This window comes from Thermobia domestica, chromosome 5, assembly GCF_964235325.1.
Source record: "Thermobia domestica chromosome 5, izTheDome1.hap1.1, whole genome shotgun sequence".
In the NCBI taxonomy this organism is placed as follows: Eukaryota; Metazoa; Arthropoda; class Insecta; order Zygentoma; family Lepismatidae; genus Thermobia; species Thermobia domestica.
The window spans coordinates 149,590,458-149,611,086 of record NC_137458.1 but is presented as its reverse complement, the minus strand read 5'-3'; the positions used below and the strand labels follow the sequence as shown (position 1 = coordinate 149,611,086).

The 20,629-nt window shown below is 37.3% G+C and overlaps 1 protein-coding gene across 1 annotated transcript in view; it reads left to right on the top strand.

The window, feature by feature from the left end:
* LOC145686175 (uncharacterized) overlaps nucleotides 1-20,629 on the top strand; it is a 158,301-nt gene that overhangs the window by 21,894 nt on the left and 115,778 nt on the right. Inside the window, exons 2-3 of the mRNA XM_081759195.1 lie at nucleotides 17,365-17,486; nucleotides 19,433-19,528. Coding sequence (XP_081615321.1) covers nucleotides 17,365-17,486; nucleotides 19,433-19,528 — 218 coding nt within the window. The remainder of the gene's footprint in view (nucleotides 1-17,364; nucleotides 17,487-19,432; nucleotides 19,529-20,629) is intronic.

The window sequence follows — 20,629 nt, the reverse complement described above, 5'->3', positions numbered from 1 at the left end:
AGTCATTCCTCATTATTTGATTTTAATTATTACTTCATTATCAACGAACTTAAAAACTTCGATACTGAATTCTCTATGTCTGTGTGTCTGTCTGTCTGTCTGTCCGTCTGTCTGTTATTTGCGATTTTTCAATTTTGAACCGTGTATTTGATAGAGCTTCAAAAAGTATCAGAAAAAGTGATTAACTTTTTCGCGTCACTTGGCCAAAAAATAGCCGACTTCCAGAGATTTAAGGAGCCATATCTCGGGAACCATAAGTCACAGAGAGATCACATTGATGTTGTTCATTACCTAAGAGGATGGTGAACATTTTGGTACCAAATAGTAACCGATTAACACTGGCCAATTGGCCACTAATTTGGCCAATGGCCAGTTGTATAGTGGTCACCAATTAATATCGGTACTAAAATGCATACCATCCTCTTAGGTATTGACTAACACCAATATCATCTCTCTATGACTTACCGTTCCCGTGATATTGGCCAAAAATGGCCAATTTCTAGCTATTTAAGGAGCCATAGCTCAGGGACCATAAGTTGTAGAGAGATGACATTGATGTTGATCAATACCTAAGAAGATGGTGAACTTTTTGGTACCAAATAGTAACCGGTGGCCACTGTTCAACTGGCCACTGGTTTGGCCAATGGCCAGTGGCCACTAATTAATATCGGTATCAAATTGTTTACCTTTCTCTTAGGTATTGATTAACACCAATATCATCTCTCTATGACTTACCGTTCCCGTGATGTTGGCCAAAAATGGCCAATTTCTAGATATTTAACGAGCCATAGCTTGGGAGCCGTAAGTTGTAGAGAGATCATATTGGTGTTGATCAATACCTTAGAGGGTGGTGAACATTTTAATACCAAATAATAACCAGTGTCCACTGATTAACTGTCTACTGGCCAACTGGCCACCGTTCTCCAAATATTGGCCAAAAAGTTCAAATTTCTAGATATTTAAGCAGCCATATCTCGAGAACTGTAAGTCATAGAGAGATAATATTTTACTAATTTTTGCGAGGTAGGAACAATGACAGTTTTCCTTCCCGATCCATATCTCCATTCTTTTTAAGTTCGTTCTGGCAATGCTCATGGAACATTCTCAACTGGTTTAATTGTGAAACTGTTAGAATTAATTATAAGTTGTGTAGAAACGCTTTCAAAATGCATTAAAATTATAAATGACAAGTAAAAGGTGCCTTGCTGAGCGTACCTTGTAGAGGCCCCCTCAAGTATGCTCCCCCGCACCCCAGGGTATGCGCGCCCTTTATCGCTATCACTGGCTAATATGAATACGTATGAAACAGATGTCAGGCAAGGACAACTAGCGGTGTTTCCCATACGATCAAACGATGACTTATTTATGGCACGAGCCATAGTAGAAGGCGGCATAGTTGAAGAAACTACACCCTCTCAGTAACCTAAATTGCACGAAAATTTCCAAAGCAGGTTCATTGACCTGACTACCGCATGTTGCCCACTTTGTCCAAGAGCGGGATGGTTTGTTTCTAACTTTTCTACCGAAAAGCATTTGTCTGGAATGGTGTTTCGGAGACAATAAAATCAAGAAAATATACTAGGCAGAGAGAGAGCAGGGAGGAGGGAGTGTACCAATTATTCTTTCCTCTAAACCAGCGTTTCCCAACCTTTTTCAACTTGCAGCACACTACGGGTGTAACATGGATTCTCGTGGCACACTGATAGATATTATTATTTGTAAATATAAAACACACTGGTATTTTTTTCTTTGATTACTGATCTCCTTCGCACAGAGAAGAAAGCTCGATCACTGGGTTTTCCTCGTGGTAAATCACTATGCTTATTTTTCATTCTAAATTAAAAGGAGAAAATAACTGCATTGAAATGTTGGACTCAGGTTATTAAAAATACGCTTACTCTTTCGAAAACTGTATCCAACCTTTTACTAAAATGAAAATTATTAAATAACGAACGAACAAATAAATCTATTTTACTTTTAAAACACAAATGTAAATAATTTATCGAAAGGATTGAATTATATTTTAAATGTTCAAGTTACGAAATAGTCTGTAACGATAAAGAAGCAATAATGGTCATAACAATAACAAATACTTTTTTCAACATTAGAAATGTACAGAAAAGTAACACGGCATGAAACTTAAAATTGTAGATTCATAGTAGAGGTTCACAGTAATGTGCAATACAAATATACATATTCCCCTACGTTTTGCAATTTGATTGCTTTAGAATTAATAATTTTGTTTTGATATCCTCGCGGTACACCAGTGGCCCATTCGCGACACACCAGTGTCGCGGTATTTTCACTGCTAGCTTCTCATTTTAGATAGGCATATTTACAACAAAGGGGGGGGTAGCGTGCACTTTTGCACCCCCCTAAATCCGGCCCTGTCCAGAAGTTATGTAGCCCTATGGCGTTCATGGAAATAAAAACACAATAGTTATAACTATGCTAAATTACTATAGACTGCCAATTGCTCATTCAGAGAATTTATGATGTTCACTTTATTACAATGTTCTTATACAGACTAGATATAGGCTACGGATAATAGTTTTATACAAACTAGATAATCAATTATTACTACTACTACTATTATTATTATTATTATTATTATATTTGAAGTACAATCAAATATTACGACATTAATTACTAGTTTTAATTAACTGAATTGAGCTGAAAATTAAATCTTGATCTCGGAAGATTAACTATTAAATTTATACGTTCTGTACCTTTCTAAAGTAATAAATGCTGGAATTGGTTTCAAGGCTGTTCCTGAGTGAATAATTTCTTCATAATAATATTAAAAGTTTCAGAAAAATTTTCGAGACATTCGAGTCGAGTCGAGATTTTTATGAGCTGTCTCGACTCGACTCGTGTCTCGACTCGAAAATTCGATTCGAGAAACACGTTTGTCTCGACTCGTCTCGAATTTTACAAAGTGTGTCTCGACTCGAATCTCGACTCGAATTCGAGTCGAGTCGAGTCGAGATTCGAGACATGTCTCGACTCGTGCGCATCCCTATTGCGCAGAATTCTTTGGACAGACATTTCGCTAGTATTATTCTCTTGGGCCACGTTTCGTGTCGATCACGTTTACTGCACGTAACTTTAGCCACAATGTCAACAAGAGTGCCATCGTCGGTTACAGATCGCAGTCTGCTAGTATCCTTGAAGCGTGTTAATAACTTGCCAATTATTGTATGTGATGACAATGGGAGCTCTGGATGGTGGTAATGAAATTGTTCCGCAGCCGCACGTGTACTCAAACCGGATGCGTGAAGGACCATTTCCGCTTTGTTTCAGGTGAGTTCATAGTCATTGTTCTTCATACAACATGGAGACTTACGACGCCAATTCAACACACCACTTGAATGCAACATACAACGGCACAAAGAGAACTAAACGGAAAATGATGGATGAGTGGCGTGTTGCTCGTGCTTGATTACGTGAGGCACTATCACTAGGGCAAAATAGGCGTATCATGGCACTATGCCCATTAAAGAAAATCGCTCAGCAGCGCTTTCTGCAATATTTGACGCTTTTCTCTTCTGCTGATTCTGTCTACCTTCAACGGAATTTCCCATCAAATAACACACATTCGAACAGTTACTATGTCCTAATTCAAGCATTTTCTTTTCCTTTCCTAATTTATTCATTTTGACTATTTCCCAGTTCATATACGGTTCGCCGTAGCTCAGTCGTCGCGCCTCACTACGATACAGGCTATTCACAGTTCAAATCTCGGTCAGGACATTGCTTCACTTTTAAGCGCTTTCGTGTCTGGAGAGAATTCAGCCTCCTATTAAATTTCGTAACAGTTTTTTTTTAACCAGTACCCTTTTTATGTTCTTTCATTTATTTAACAAGTAGACGATTAGAACTGGTACCCCTTGCATGTCTTGATGTCATTCATTTGTCAAAGGAAAAAGGATGGTATACCATTGTCGACCATCAGACAAATGCTGGGATGATACATATCAAATAGTTGGCTTCTACATTTTTAATCCCTTTGCAATGACATAAGTAGTATTGCTCAACAAGACCAGAATATTCCCGTGTCCTGTCTTGTTTCGAAAACTCATACAAAACACTAGACAATCATTGAACGAAAGAAGGTGAGGAAACAAGTTTACGAGCCGAGACGAGAAACCTGCAAATGAATAATAATGTTCACCAGCTGAAAATCTTTATTTATTCATGCATTTATTTATTTGTTCAAGGAAATGACAAAATTAGATATCGGGCCTCTACTGCAAGATCACATCAGCCCTTTAGGTAAGCTTAGAACTGAAAAAACAAGCGGCTCTGTTCTAAGAGAAAGGACCATACGGAAAGAAGTGAGGAAAACCAGGAAAACCTTAGTCAGTATGTCCCGTCGAAGCAGGTTTCGTGTCAAGTTCGACCTACCCAAATGCCGTATGAAAGGCAGGCACCCTACCCCTACACCAGCGGCTGGTTACGAGATAATTAATATATCTCGTTTGAACTCGTTTGGAAACGTGACGATACTGGCGCCCCTGTTTTTAGACGAGACAACAATTGAATAATAAGACAGGATCTAAGTCCCGTAATAAGTAGAATTGAATTGTAGACCCCTATCGATTAGAGATAACTTAGCACCAAGCAGAATACGTTTGTAAGGAGTTTATAGCTCAAAAGTATTTGCTCCTGTTTCAAATGGTTCTCACATGGTCGCAGTATCCGTTTAACTTGTATTATGGTAATTCGTGTTTATTGACTTTTCTCTGATTTCTAAGTTTTGGCACTTAGGCCCTTTTAAATTATATTCAATTATCCTCTTGTCTCGTCTCGTTGACAACACTAAGCAATTAATACCAGTTTGCCGTAAATAAATTCAATTCAATTACTTTTTCGTAACTGCCCCCTTCCCTCCTGATGGTGACGCGACTACCTTGGATTGACGTTGCGTGTGATGCTGCTTCATATCTTTCATTGTGGCCGTCCCTTCTATTCGCCTAGGTCCAAGATACTTCAAACCACACGCACTTACCTTCATTTTTATCCAACCTCCATTTTTGTCAACGTTGCATTTTTTTTTTAACCATTGGGTGCTATACCAGTGTATAGCCCAAACGGTTGGTCCAATTCCGAAAATTCCAACATTTTAGATAGAAAACACGTAATTTCCAGCAACATTGCTCTCTTATCATTTTTTCGTATCTTCAATAGTTACCGAGATGGCCTATGTAAACGGACTTATGGGACACCCTGTATATATATGCAGCGTTTTATTTCTAAAAGTAAAGATGGCGGTACAGTTAATCTCAGGTTCATAATATTTAAAATGCTGCATACCTGTCAGGATATTATTATTATTATTATTATTATTATTATTATTATTATTATTAATAATAATAATAATAATAATAATAATAATAATAATAATAATAATAATAATAATAATAATAATAATAATAATAATAATAATAATAATAATGAGAATAGTGTCCAGTAACATATCACTGCATTCTTGTAACTGAAACTCTTACTTACATATATCGTATAAAGATGCGTTAAAAATGTCACTCTTACATCTAAATTTTAAAATACAATAACGTAATGAAATACAATAAACATTTCTTAGTGATTTGATTCTTGCTTTTTTTTTCTTTTTGTAAAAAGTTGAAAATAAGCTGCTATTGTTTGTTTTCAAAAGGCAAAAAGAGTTCCACAAATACTAAATTTCATTAACAACACACATACAATACATTGTTCACATTATGTCCTTCAGAATATTAGTCATGCTGCCGAATTGTTATACAAACCTGTACTAAACTAATGGATAAACTTTACGAAAAAGATCTAAAGGATATTTTCACTTAATCCTCTTCCTAATAATGAATAAAAACAATTAATTGGATACATTAAAATAGGAACTGAGCAAAGGCTCCTCTGCAGCGAAAAAAGTACAGAGGTGAAATACAAACAGAATTCCTAACAGAAGGGCCCAAATATTTCGTCCCTCAATACAATTAACTGACTTCAAGAAGGAACAAAAATCGCAACTCTTACTCTAGAAAGAAAAAAAGGAAAACAATAAACACTCTGATTTTCAATAAAACTGTATACTTACTATTTGATATTTTGGAAGTTCCTCGTCAACTCTCTTAAGATAGAAGAGAAAAAGGTACTTATTAAAAAGGTGACGGTACGTCGTATATATATATATAATCAAGAAAGTTCTGTCGCTTTTTGTGGAGGCCCTCACACCGTGAATTGAATGCAAATGGAGATAAGACGGAGGTCATTTCTAGCAGTACGATTACACAGTGGACTTGCGTAAGGACAGAGTGAACATGAGACCTCCACAGAGCGTCATAAAGGTGTGTATGCTGTACGAGTTCAAACTAGGGTCAAACGCCGCTGTAACGGGGCGGAAGATATGCCAGGCCTTTCGTGATGGTGTCGTGACTACGCGGACAAAGCAGCGGTGCTTTAACAAGTTTAAGGGTGGTGACGAAACACTCGAAGACGCACCACGTGCCGGAAGACAAACACATGCACAAAATGAAGATCTTCAGGCACCAATTGAGGCGAACAGTGGCCAGGCATGTGAGGACTGGGACTAAAATTCAGTGTAAGTGGAGAAACCATTAGACAACACCTCCATCAACTTGGGAAGCACTAGAAGTTGGGTTGATGGATCCCACATGATTTGACTCCGCGACAGAAGGCAAGGCGAGCAGACACCTGTGTTTCTTTGCTGTCTCGTCTGAGGAAGGACCCATTTCTTGACAGGGTGTTGACATGTGATGAGAAGTGGGTCCTGATGGCACCATCATCATTTTTTAGCATCCCATGAACTGGTTCCAAAACAACCTAAACCAGCACTGCACCAGAAGAAGGTCCTCCTGTGTGTTTGGTGGACTGCTGGCGGCATCGTGCATCTAGAACTCCTACCAGCTGGTCAGAGCGTCAATGCAACTGTGTACTGTCAGTAGTTGAGCCGTGTTCAAGAAAAATTCTGAACTCTGGAGCTAGTACTTCTGAATCGCAAAGGGATCCTCTTGTTACAAGACAACGCTAAGCCCTACGTGGCTAGGATTACCCGGAACATTCTATGCCTCGGATGGGAAACACTATTGCATCCACCGTACTCTTCGGACATTGAACTGTCCGATTATCACTTGTTTCATTCCTTGAACACTCACCTTAGAGAACGTCAGTTCAAATCCCTAGTAGAGGTACAAAATGCATTTGATGCCTTTTTCAATTCACGCTACCCAGCAGGTTCTAACGCGATGGAATCCATGAGCTTTCAGAACGTTGGTAGAAGGTCGTCGATACTGATGGAGACTATTTTTGATCTTTCAGGTACGACTTAGGTGACATATAGATGTTCGAAGGTGTGGGTGAAAAAGCGACAGAACTTCCTTCGTTATCAGCACTTGGGGGTTGAAAGTAGACACGAAAACAAGCAAAATAATTTATAACACCTAAATCGAAAGCGGTGTTCTTTCCAAGTTATAAGCGGGAAATTGCAGAAAATTGAACTTTGGACATTAATAGCGAAAGATTAATAGCGTTAGAAGAAGTGGTATGGTGAATTTCAGAGGAAGCTATAATTGTATTTTCGAAAAATGATACATTCAAGATGTTTCGAGATTTATGTTTCCCGTCAGGAGCGATTCAAAAAGTAAAAAAATCTCGAAAGACAATCTTACCGAACGAAGTAGCTCAAGTGATAGACCGGCGGCTTCACATTCGGGAGGTCGTGGGTTCAATTCCCGCTGCCGACCATCCTGACTGGGTTTCTTCCAGGATTTTCCTCAATCCTACCAGGCAAATGCCGGGACAGTCCCTGGCTAATACCTTACCAAATCCTTTCCATTGCTGTTGTTAGATATCCAGTATAAAATGACCTCTAAGCTGTATCTGCTGATTGTTAAATAAATAAAACAAAACAAAATAAATACACACCCTGGAAAAATTTTAAAAAAGGACAAAGACAAAGACAAAAACAACATTCTCTCCCTTAAAGTCTTTTCTAAAAGAAATAAAAGTTGTAAACTAACAAGAGAAAAATGGTATCTTTTCCACATTTTAAATTTAAATTTGCATTTAAAATTTTTTTTAAAACCGAGGAGGCAAGTAAGAAAATCCGCAAATCTAGCTCTTCTAGGTAGATTATACTTTCCGTGATCAGACATTTTCTCAGATATTGAAAGGTGTTTCATCACTGCTTAATACATTATTAAGTTCTGAGTACACTGTCAGACAAAAGTATTTGAAAAAGATGCTGTCTGGACTTATAAGCTGGTGTACTATTCCGGCATTAGCTTAATCTGTCAAAGAAAAGCTTACAAAGGCTAGTGAGGATGATTGGTTTTTGATTTTTTTAAAGTGCAATTACTCGAACAGCTGTTTCCAGCGAAATTTAAGCCTGGGGTCGTTTACACAGATATAAATTCCAATAATAATAATAATAATAATAATAATAATAATAATAATAATAATAATAATAATAAACAGGTCAAGAAGGTGTAAAAAAACCTTTGCAGATCAGCTATCCTAAGAGAGGGTTTTCTTCATTCGCACCAGGCAAATGTCGTAAAGGTACCTAACTTATCGGCCCCAAGTAGTCTCCTTTCCAATGCTTTTAACGAAGGATGTTTGTTATCGCTGCATTTTCGTAATCAATCGTGAGATGCCATAAGAACCTTAGCCGGCAAATTAACATCTTTGAATATTTCTTCGCTAGTTCTCGATTGCTTTGCTTCTACATTTTCGTTAACGGAATCTACACAATCGTTGTCTCCTTTCCTTTTTAACCAATTTTCTAACACCTTGGACATCTTGCAAATTGCGAAGCAACTCTTAATTCGTCAACCGACAAAGAAATTTAAACACTATTAACAAGTAAGCAAATGTTTTGAAAGTGATGGCTGTACTGAAATGATCAAAGATTGCTGTGACATGCTCTTAGTGATGAGCAAATGTAAGACCAAGACCAAGACCCGGATGGTCTTGGTCTTGGTCTTGCACTGCAACCCTAGGTCTTGGTCTTGGTGTTGCACACCTAGTTTTGGTCTTGGTCTTGGTCTTGCACATCCAGTCTTGGTCTTGGTCTTGCACTGCAACCCTTGGTCTTGGTCTTGGTCTTGCACACCCAGACTTTGTCTTGGTCTTGGTCTTGCACACCCAGTCTTGGTCTTGGTCTTGCACACCCAGTCTTGGTCTTGGTCTTGGTCTTGCTTGCAAGAGTCTTGCAAGTCTTGCATTAAGAAATCTTATGCTTTTCATAGGTAAATTTTAATAGACTATAAGGGATAATAAATTCCACAATGCGCCAATAGTAACGGAAATACAAGGTATGTTTCTAAATACAATATAGTTTACCTTCGCGTAAGTATGATGATAGTGCACAACATAGGCGATGACCTTTTTTTTTTTCAATTGGTGCCCACGCTTCGCCACTTATAAGATAAATCACAACGTTTCGTAATCTTTATATATTTTTTAACAGATCTAGTACTCGACTGGTTCTCAAATTGGAGAGACTACTCCTGAAACGCATGAGAGAAAATCAAGACGGCACAGATTATTGAACTACTAGTTTTTTTTTTTTTTTTCAAATTCGATTAGCTAATCTTTGTACTGAACAAACTTCCAATTAAATATTGAGATTTTGTTTTACTGATTCTATGTAATCTATGGGGCAGAAACATGGACATTACGCAAAAGCGATGAAAAAATTGGAAGCTTTCGAAACGTAGGCATGGAGAAAAAAGGAGAGAATTAGTTTGGTTGAACGGAAAACGAATGAGAAAAAATAGTTTTAAATATAATGAACAGGAGGAAGAGGAACTAGTTTGGACATTGGCTGAGGAGGAACTGTATTATGAGGGACGTGTTAGAGGGTATGGTGAAAGGAAAGAGAGAGAGAGGTAAAAGAGACTATAGTAAAAGGAAGGTAATAAAACAGAAAATTGCTACGTCAAGATGAAGAGACTAGCTGAGGACCACAGTACATCGAAGTTTCTCAGTAGGAGTAAGTGACCTGCCAATAATGACAATATAGCTATAATGATGATGATGATGGTGGTGATGATGATGATGATATGGTTAGCAATATACGTCAAAATAGAGAAAATTTTTTTAAAAAAACAATGATTGATTATAATCAAACCAGGTTTAAAGAAATCTTCAATAGTTTGAGTTTACTGCTGCTTTAACGGAAATACAGAAGTTCCTGCGCTTCGTCCCCATGCACTAATAAAAGATTTTTTGTTTTGTTTTGAAGTGTTTCTGTTTTTTTTATTTTTATTGCCACTTTATTCTTCGATTTTTTTTCGCATAAATTGAATAACCCATAGGCAGGGCTGGATTAACCCATTTGGAGGCCCGGGGCTAGAAAAAATATGTGGCCCCTAGTGATTTCGCCTAATATATTTCTGTGAAAATACAGTAAGAAAGTTAAGAGAGTATATTTCATACTTTTGGTCATATTTTATTTTATGATGATTGAATCTTCATGCTTCTTTTTAGGTAGCCAGTTGATATTTTGATCAGAGTCGAGGCCCCTGTCCATCTGGAGACCCGGAATTATAGCCCCCCAAAGACCCCCGTTAATCCGGCCCTGCCCCTATGGATACTCTCCACTTCCCGCAACAACTTCGAAGTACACATGAAATTTACTTTTTGCGCTCGCCACTTGCGATTTTTATTTCGCAAATTCCTTCTTACTAGACGTTTGTGGAGTTTCGTCAGCAGACTGCCTGAGGCAAAGCAGTGCAAATCCCTTTAGCTATATTTATCCCAGGACGAGCCGACAAACTTTGCCAGCTCGAAGGTCAAAGGTTTAAATGTATTCCAGGTAACACACACGTAGAATAGTGTCCGATTTCCCGATAAGTAATCCTCATTGTTTAAAAATGCAGGAATGCATCGTAATCAAGCACCAATGACCAGGGCCGCAACTAAGGGGGGGCAGAGGGGGCACGTGCCCCGGGCGCGTGGTTGGAGGGGGCGCCAGAAAGAAGATAGTATATCAATTGTTTTAAAAATCGCACCCTTTCCCTTGAGAAACTTATTCTAGAGGTTAAAAGAAATCAAAAGTTTACTTGGCCTTTTCCATGGGACCTCTTTTAGAGAGAGAGAGAGTCTCATCTAAATAGGTGTAATGTCATACATTAAAAACCTAATATTGCATGCATTTGTTCCCTTGGGCGACCACAGAGAATCCGCCCCCCTTTCCTTTTCCTACCACAAGGAGCTGTTTGTCTGTATAATTCCATTGAGTTGAGTTGATTTTAAGTTTAACGTCCCTTTCAGCAGCAAGGCTATATGAGACCTACTGATTAACGTGGAATCCGAACCACATGAGCTCCCGCCAGGAATCGAACCCGGGTCTCCCACGCCAAAGGCGCATACGCTAACCGCTTAGCCACGAAGAAGCTCTAAGTTTAAAACGCTGTTATCAATAGGGGCGGGGGCGAAAAGTTACTCATTTTTGTTGCTTGCTGGTGGTTGAAGAGTTTAGCTCAGACGCGCCCCTGTAATGTTACGCAATTGCTGTAATGTTTTTAAGTTAGAGGGCAGTTTTGTGGCGGAAAAGATAAGTTACACGCCTCGGTGTATTTAATTATTTCTTGTACGCCTACCAAGGGATTTTGCGAGTGAAGGCTGTATGAAGTTTTATCTATTAGTTTTGCTTGAGAGCTTTTCGAGGCATTTTGAATTGTTATCTATCAGTCCAACTTATGCTTTATTGTTAATTTCAATCATTGTTTTACATTAATCGTGTATAATGTATAATATTTACTATACATTAAATAATCTAAATATCTTGATCTATTTATTAATATTTTATGAAGCAATTTCTTTCATATTTAATGAACTTTCTAGTTAATGCACTGTAAAGAGATATGCTTTGCTCGAATCAGTTTTTTCTATCACTTGTGTGCACCTTAGAGGTGCATATATACAGAAAGAGAAAGTATACAGAAAGGTGCACAAAAAGTACAGAAAGTGCTCAAGTTCGAGAGGTACACATAACAATATAGTGTGGAGTTCTTTTGTGCTTCATTGTTGATGGAAAGTTTTCTTCTTTTCTCCACATCAAAGGATTACACCGAAAAATTTACAGAAATAAAAATAAGCTTTTCATTGTTGCATTGTTATGTTCTCAATGATTTTGCATTATAAATATTTTTTTTAAAAATATTAATATAGTATATGTTAAACTTGCAGTTAAATAGAATTTCCAAGAATTATGCTATATACTTTAAATTATGCTTTATTTTCTAAAATTATGCTTTGTTATTCTTTAAAATTAGTTTCTTCTGGACCCTTAGACAACCACACCCATGTTCAAGGTACCAACCATATGTCTAAATTGCTATTATGCTTTTTATGCTTTTGGGTTGCTCTATTTATAATATACCAGATATTTTCAAGTTTATTTTGTATTGTTTTTATATTTTTAAATGAAAGCTTATGTACAAAATTATTTTTGGGTTTATTAGAACTAAATGTTATTTCAATTATAACTTTATGATGTACTAGAAATTTTCTAGTTTATTTTGTATTAGTTTCTTATTTTAATATGAAAGCGTATGTTCATAATTATTCTTCGGGTTATTAAAACTAAATGTGTTATTTCAATTAATAACTGTATAATGTGGCAGATATATTCTAGTTCATTTTGTTTTGATTTCTTCATACAACATTAAAACAAAATGTATGTACAAAATTATTCTTAAAACTTGTGAGCACATAACGAATGTAATATATTCTTGTGGTTAAAGTAAGTTTGATTAAAGTACTTAAAAATCGATATAACTGGTTTCATTAAGAATGTTATTTACAGTTGCAATCCATAAGTAAGTGATACTTTTCGACTAAACCTGGGGGGGGGGGGCGAATTGTGTGTTTGCCCCGGGTGACAGAAACCCTAGTTGCGGGCCTGCCAATGACACATTTCTTTGTGTGCAACATGCTTTGATTAGAATGACACCTGTGTGGCTTGAAAACGATTAATAACTACAGAAAACGCGAACAACCGATTCAGAAAACGACATATTGTAGCTATATGCTATAGGGACAGATCGACTCACACGGATTGCATAAACTACTGGGAACACATTCACTCCAGCTATATTTTCACTAAAGCCAAGCAATTCAAGTGAAAGACGTAATGATTTTTTCCCTTTTTACATTCTATAAAGAAAATTCAAGTAGTACAGGTATTTGTGCAAGACTCTTGCGCAAGATTCTTGGTCTTGGTCTTGGTCTTGCAGGTATGGTCTTGGTCTTGGTCTTGGTCTTGCACCCCTTGGTCTTGGTCTTGGTCTTGCATCAGGATACCTGGTCTTGATCTTGGTCTTGCATGTAATACTCTTGCCAAAACTGCAAGACCAAGACTCTTGCGCTCATCACTAAATTGCTCATGCACTACAAGTCTTTCCTCACTTTTGTTTTCTACCCCCTCCTGTTAAGAAATTTTCTTCAAATATTCTTTATATGAACGAAAACGAAACAATGATAGGTTACGTGTTTTGTTACTTTTGTGGAGGTCAACGATTCCTTGGTGCAAATACATTCATTAATTTCCTCTTAACCCTTGAACTAAAATAAAGACCACATTTTTTCGGAATCTCATTCCGTGATTAGAAAGGAACTAATACGATCCCATATTGTCTCGCTCAAATTGTATCTAATCAGCAGACTTTGAATTTGGACTAAAGATAGTGTAGAAACTGTGGTCATTGCTGTGTCAAAACAGAACAAGTTCAATGTCACCACATGAATGTAGGGCCTACTCCTTATCACTCAATCCTATCTCTCACTAATCTTTAGAAACAAAAGTTCCCAAGAAAAGCATTTGGAAACAGCTTGGCTTTGTTTTATTATAATAGCATAGGTCAACTTTCAGAATGTAGGAACAGCGCATGTGACATCTTGAGGGAAAAACCACTACAGGTTGAGTACTGTTTTCCATTTAGGCACGAATTCTAGGTCGATTCTCTCCCCGAAGCGCAAATATTTTACCTAGGTAAAAGAATTTAGACATCGTTCGCGGCAACAGCCTGAAGACCAGATGTTTAGTGGGATTGTTTAAATTTTGAAATGTAGTACATGAGAAGCAGTTTTTGTTTGTTCCAATGAAAAGAATATACAATGGATCGAATGTAGCGTATACCCGCGTACTTCCTAAATTTTAGGTGGCTATACGATAGCTTCCAAAAATTAGAGGTGGGTATACGCCGTATACCCGCGTATACCCACCATTACATCCCTGCCTAAAACTGCATCAAACAAATTTTTTGGTAATGGAAGGTTGTTTCGTACAGGATATGTAGATTCGCAGCAGATCAATGCCACATATTATGTGCATTCACTAAACAGAAAAATGGAGCCATGCTTCGTAGTAATGTCAAGTACAGTAGAGTCCAAACTTTCGTCCACAATAATTGTCGGTGACAAATTAGTATACACAACCCACTTACCTGTGTCCGACTCCAGTTCCTGGATACATGGTACCAAGGTTAAAAGCGGATCTGAAAAGGTAGGGGGATGGCAGGTAGCTTCATGACGTGACGTCGTCCCTCTGCCTATCTTTGCCCATTGTAATTTTTCAAATACTGGGGAGACGACGTACATATTTTTTGGAGTTGACGGACGGCGTCCCCCGCGTTCCCCCGCACTTTTACCCCTGCATGGTACTCGATATAGTTAAGCAGTTCGGGCGAACAAAATGGTAAGCACACTTTATTGAGTTATTACGTGGAATGGGTTGAGATGAACCACAGAACAGTATGTAGGTAATTGAATATCGGAAATGTGCCTGCAGATGGCAGAAGCTTGTGTGCTGTCATTCCATTGAATTGCATGGGAATGTTGAACCTTCTTTCCCAGTTTACTCGAAGTGACATATTAAGTTACCCTAAGCCGCTTGTTTTAGCTTGAGACTTTGTCATACGCTGATTCGTTGGTTCTGATACATCGACCTATAGCTCCGAGTAAATATTTGAGCTTTGTGCGATTACTGAGTATCACGGGCGACTTCTAGTGCTCGAACACTTGGTTTCCACCTACTCACATTCGCCACAGACCCGGTTTGAGGCAATTTTTGCTTAAATTTTTGAATACAGCGTTTCGCAGATAGTTTTCCTGAGTTCTAGCAGTTGAAGGATTCTGAGATTCTTAATTGACCCAATCCACACATAGTTTTCACCCACAATTCGCCACTACACGCAAAACAAGTTTCCACATGACTTGTACACCAAAACTGAATAGACAAGAACATCGAACATGACAGCACAGGAGCAATTTCTTACGCATGTATCATCACTCCTGGTTCAACAGCGTTTGGAGACCATGACCTGCAAGCCGGCTTGTGGCATTCATGCCGTTAAGATGGTGTGGTCACCACATCGGCTCCCTTCGCCGTTAATACTGGTTTTCTAGATAGCTACTTCAAGTAGCTCCCCAATCCTACTCACGACGTTAGGAGAACGTTGCACTTTCTTCTGTTCACTCAGCACAGCTCGACTTCGCTAATACCACGAGAAGCGATATTCCAGTGCGGCTAGGGCGTTGATTTTTTTAAAGGCATGCACAGGTCATGAAACTTGTGTATCACCTTAAATTCCCCCCTATTTAATTTAACGATCACACTTCATTTCTATTGGCCTTGGAAGTAAAAAAAAAAATAAAAAACTCTTACAACTTGTAAACTACTTATTTTGTCTTTTGCCATGCTATATTGTAGGGTTAAAGGAATATACAGCAGTGATGCCAACCCGTGAAAAAAATTCCATAAGTTATTGTGGGATTTTTTTTGACAATGATTTCTCGAAATGGGACAAAGGCAATTTTCCTTAAAATTGGCAGGATTTATGGGATGTTTCATATATTTGTTCCATTGACGCCAGACAATTATTTGCAAAGAGTAAACAAGTGAGACTTACATAAACTTGAAATTGATGCTAATTGTGAAATTTTGTCACTATAAAATGCCTGTTAGTGTTAAAGTGATTTATACAGTTATTTCTGAATCTCAAAAACCAAGTGCCATGGAACGTTAACTGTACTTTTGCATTTAAAAAAATGAAGGAAAGAACATTAACAGCAGAAAATAAAAAAGAAACGTCCAACTTCCAAATCGACGTATAGCAAGATAGCCCCCCCCCCCACACACACACACTTTAAAAAAATTAAACAATGACTAGGTCATTCGTTTGTACTACGTTTGTACCGAAAATATTTTCGTTTGTACCATTTTCCTTATAGGGTTACTTGAAAGGTCAACTGGGGGCTATCTTGGCGCCAGAGTACAAACTATCAGAGTACAGAGTTTTTTCGGTACAAACTATTTGCTTTGGAATGGTGTATTTCAATTTTTTGTGCTGTGATACGGAGGGCTATCTTTGCGCCAAGATAGCCCCCCCAGTTGACCTCTCAAGTAACCCTATAAGGAAAATGGTACAAACGAAAATATTTTCGGTATAAACGTAGTACAAATGAATGACCTAGTCATTGTTTCAATTTTCTAAAGTGGTGGTGGTGGTGGGGGGAGGGATATCTTGCCATACGTTCCAAATTGTTCTATGCGAAATGACTGAACAATGAAGTTTATTAGTTTCATTATGTACAGTAGAAGAATATGACAAAATCATGATGGACATACTAAACTCGCAACAAAATGAACTTATTTTTATAAGCATTTTCAATTGTCTCTTTCAATTAAGGAAATACTTGTTCATAAGCTGCTTGATAAACGTAAACGATCAAAATTTTTGAATAATTCACTCATATATTGAAGAAAATGGCTGATATACGAAAAGACTAATTTCACTATTCATGTTTTCTAACTTTAGAAAAAATATTGGTATAGCATGAGAAATTCAAGAGCAAAAAATGGGAATTCCTGCCTCTCGAGATGAAATTTTATATTATTTTCAGGTTGGCATCACTGATATATAGGCATTTTACTAAATACGAAGCACCAGCCTCTGGTATTTTGGAGCAAAACTATGCGAAAACTCCCTCCAGAGTGCTATTACAGTGGCCTCCAAAATTTGTATGTTTATGACACTGTAAAACTGGATAATAAATTTGGTATTGTAAATTTTCATGTAACTTAAATTTGAAGAGTGAAGTAATCTGACGTCGCATCGTATGAAAAAATACAGTTGTGTTGGGTTGGCATCATTGTTGATTTTATGGTACTGCAAAATAGTCAAACTATCCCCCTGTCTATATTTGCATTATACAGAAATATTTTTATCAGTTAGTTTAAAAGTTTCAAGACCGTTTAAAAGTTAAATAATCTATCTTATCTTATATAAAAATACAGTATTAATGTTTGTACAATATTAACACCTAGATTTATTTCAGGTTCTACGATGATAACTCTGTTATTCCTCAGCCTTATTCCGTTTAGCCTCTCAGCGTGTAAGGAAACAGAATCGAAACTAAAATTAAAATGTCCCAACGAGCAATGCTGCTGCAAGCAAATGGTAAGTAACTTTTACAAAAAGTTTCAAAAATGTGCAGAAAGCATCACTAATAGGGTACGTCATTTAGCTAAGTATTTTTTTCTTTCAAGTTTTATTGTGTAAAATCTTAAAATTGCACAATACATAGGTATCATTTTGGAAAGTGTGGTCGTATGTACACTCGTCTCCAAAATGATTGTCGCATATCTATAACTGTCTTCTTGTAAGAATATGACTTGATAATGATTTTGCAGGGTACTTTAAATACTGATACTATGTGTATAATCGGATTTGTGGTAAATTTCATAGGAAAAGAATTATGAATACGAAAATTAGAGTAAAACGAAATGGCCAAGAAAGTTTTATTGTTCTTATTTACTGCTCTTCTGACATGAAATTTACCACATACATATATTTGCCTATTATACACATACTAACATTATAAGAAATACCGGGCGAACTTGTTATCAAATTATATTCCTACAACAACATATTTATAGACATGCGACAATAATTTTGGACATGAGTGTACAGAAGCAAACAATTTTATTTTCAGTAACTTTGGAACAAACTCACAAATTTAATTACAGGTTTCGGGACAGTGGCAGAGAATTACGGTCTCGTCATATCTAAGAAACTGAATTCGACTTTGTCGGCTTGTTTCTAAGCTATTAGCAAAAGAACAAGTGAAAAGATACGTTTTCCAGCAACTTTACGATGCACTATTTCTTATAGGACAAAATTGTTTTGGAGGAAAGCCTGGTATGAAGAGTTCTCGTGAAATGAAAACTCTGTTAGGTTTTGGAATTTCCATCAGCATTCGATGCAGAAATGAGCCTTCCTTATTTCTAGACTACCAAACCGGTTCATCCTATAAGAATTTACAGTACATTCATAGCTACATGCTTGCCCTTTGCTAAAATACCAGCGTTAGTTAAATAATAGATAAACACTAGAAATACTTATTGGTAACAGTTCAGTATCGATGACTGTTGAAAATGTTTTTCTTGAATTCAAGGACTTCGAGACGAATGGAGTACCGAAAATTCCCTGGGAACAGATGTTGTAACTGTGGGACTGTCCTGGCTAAACCAGGGCGTCTGGGAGCTCTACACATGAGTGATATGTTTAGAATATATTTTCTCCACTCCTGACCAGAGATACCAATTTTCTAAGTCAAGCTCTCTATCCTAAATTAAACTTGTGCTCACTAATTTCAGTTAAGCTTACGATGGCTATCCACAATAAGTCTGGCACTAGCTAGATCTCGTTAATATCACGATCACTGAAGTGCTCAAGCTTGCTCTTCTCAATGGAGTTTGGACTCGTTCATATTTGCTCTCATTAATAATCTTGTGGCTCAGTCACTTGGACTCCCTACTTGATATAAACTTAGATGGTTGTGCTCATACTTTTTCATCTTTAAGTATTAAGCTCGAGCCCGAGACCCGGGCTTCTCGAATTTGAATACCTGTGCTTCTGATTGAAACTCTTGACATATGCCTCGGGTCTCTTGTCATTTCTAAGTACAGTTACGAACTCCTGGTTTTGTAAAAAATTCGGTTTCCGAACAAGGTTCGTCAACAGTTATGCCGATAATAAAACCTTCGATGTGTATCAGCGCCGTGATACATATGCGATGAATATGTTAATAATAATAATAATAATAATAATAATAATAATAATAATAATAATAATAATAATAATAATAATAATAATAATAATAATAATAATAATAACTAGAACTTCCTCTAGTTCGATTGAAAACCCTATTTCAACTTTTCCAATTCCCCTTCACATGATCATCTTTGACATTTTCAGAAGTAATGATTAAAGTTTTGTCTTCAGTATTATGACTAATGTACAACGCACATTTGACTCTAGATTTAAATCTCATTAATTACTTTTCTCTAAGTGTTTTTAAATAAATTAAGAACTAAAATTTCTAAGAAATGTTTTTATTCCAGGACCCATCTTCATGGAAATACTGTGGCTCTATCCCGAACAGTAACTTAAATAATCTTCCCCCTGGAACAGCAGGTTTCGGAGAATTTCCATGGCAGGTAAATATTGGTGTAATATATATATATATATATATATATATATATATATATATATATATATATATATATATATATATATATATATATATATATATATATATATATATATATATATATATATATATATATACTCAAATAAACCGAAAGAGGGTTTTAATCTGACCGCTCATTTTGTATTCAACCAGGAATAATATAATATATATTCACTTATTACAGCCATTAAAGCATGACTCATTTCCTGTAAATAGGAAATTTCCCTCGCCTGCCCTGTTCGTTGGTCTAGTTTTCAAGAAACGTGATTCTACATTACCAAATGCACAGGGAATCAAAATGTTATTTTCAATTTTGGAATGGTAGCTCAATGCAAATATATTCAGTTTGTCTGTAGAAGATAACCTGTTGAATCAAAGCCCTATGAATTGTTAGTCCCAATAGTGTTCCTGGTCGTCTTAGGGTCTCCAGTTTATCAATACCTAGTAGCAGGTGTAAAGGTGGACCTGAAAGAATGGGGAGATGGTAGGTAGTGGCATGACGTCACTCCGTCCCCTGCCTATCTTTGCCCATTGTAATTTGTTAGGAACTGGGAGGACGCCATACATATTTTTGGAGGTGGGGGTACGGCGTACCTAGGAGTTCCCCTCACTTTTACCCCTGCCTAGTACAGTAATAGTCGTTCGGTTAGGCGATACTTAAGCTTAGAATTGAAGCGAGAGAAGACAATTAAAATAGCGTTCCTTGTTCCTTACTCTTTCGTTTGTTTGAAATTTTTCAACAAGTAAAGTTCATTAGACCACTAGCTTTAATATGAGGTCTGAACTAGGGATGGCCAAAAATTTTCGGATCCGGATATCCCGGATCCAGTGAGATCCGGATCCGGATCTTGCCGGATCCGGATCTCGGATCCGAACCTCAGATCCGGATCTCGGATCCGGATCCAAAATTCGGATCTCGGATCTGGGTCCAGATCTCGGATCTGGATCCGAAATTCGGATCTCGGACCTGGTCCGGATCTCGGATCTGGATCCGAAACTCGGATCTCGGATCTGGGTCCGGATCTCGGATCTGGATCCGAAACTCGGATCTCGGATCTGGATCCGAAAC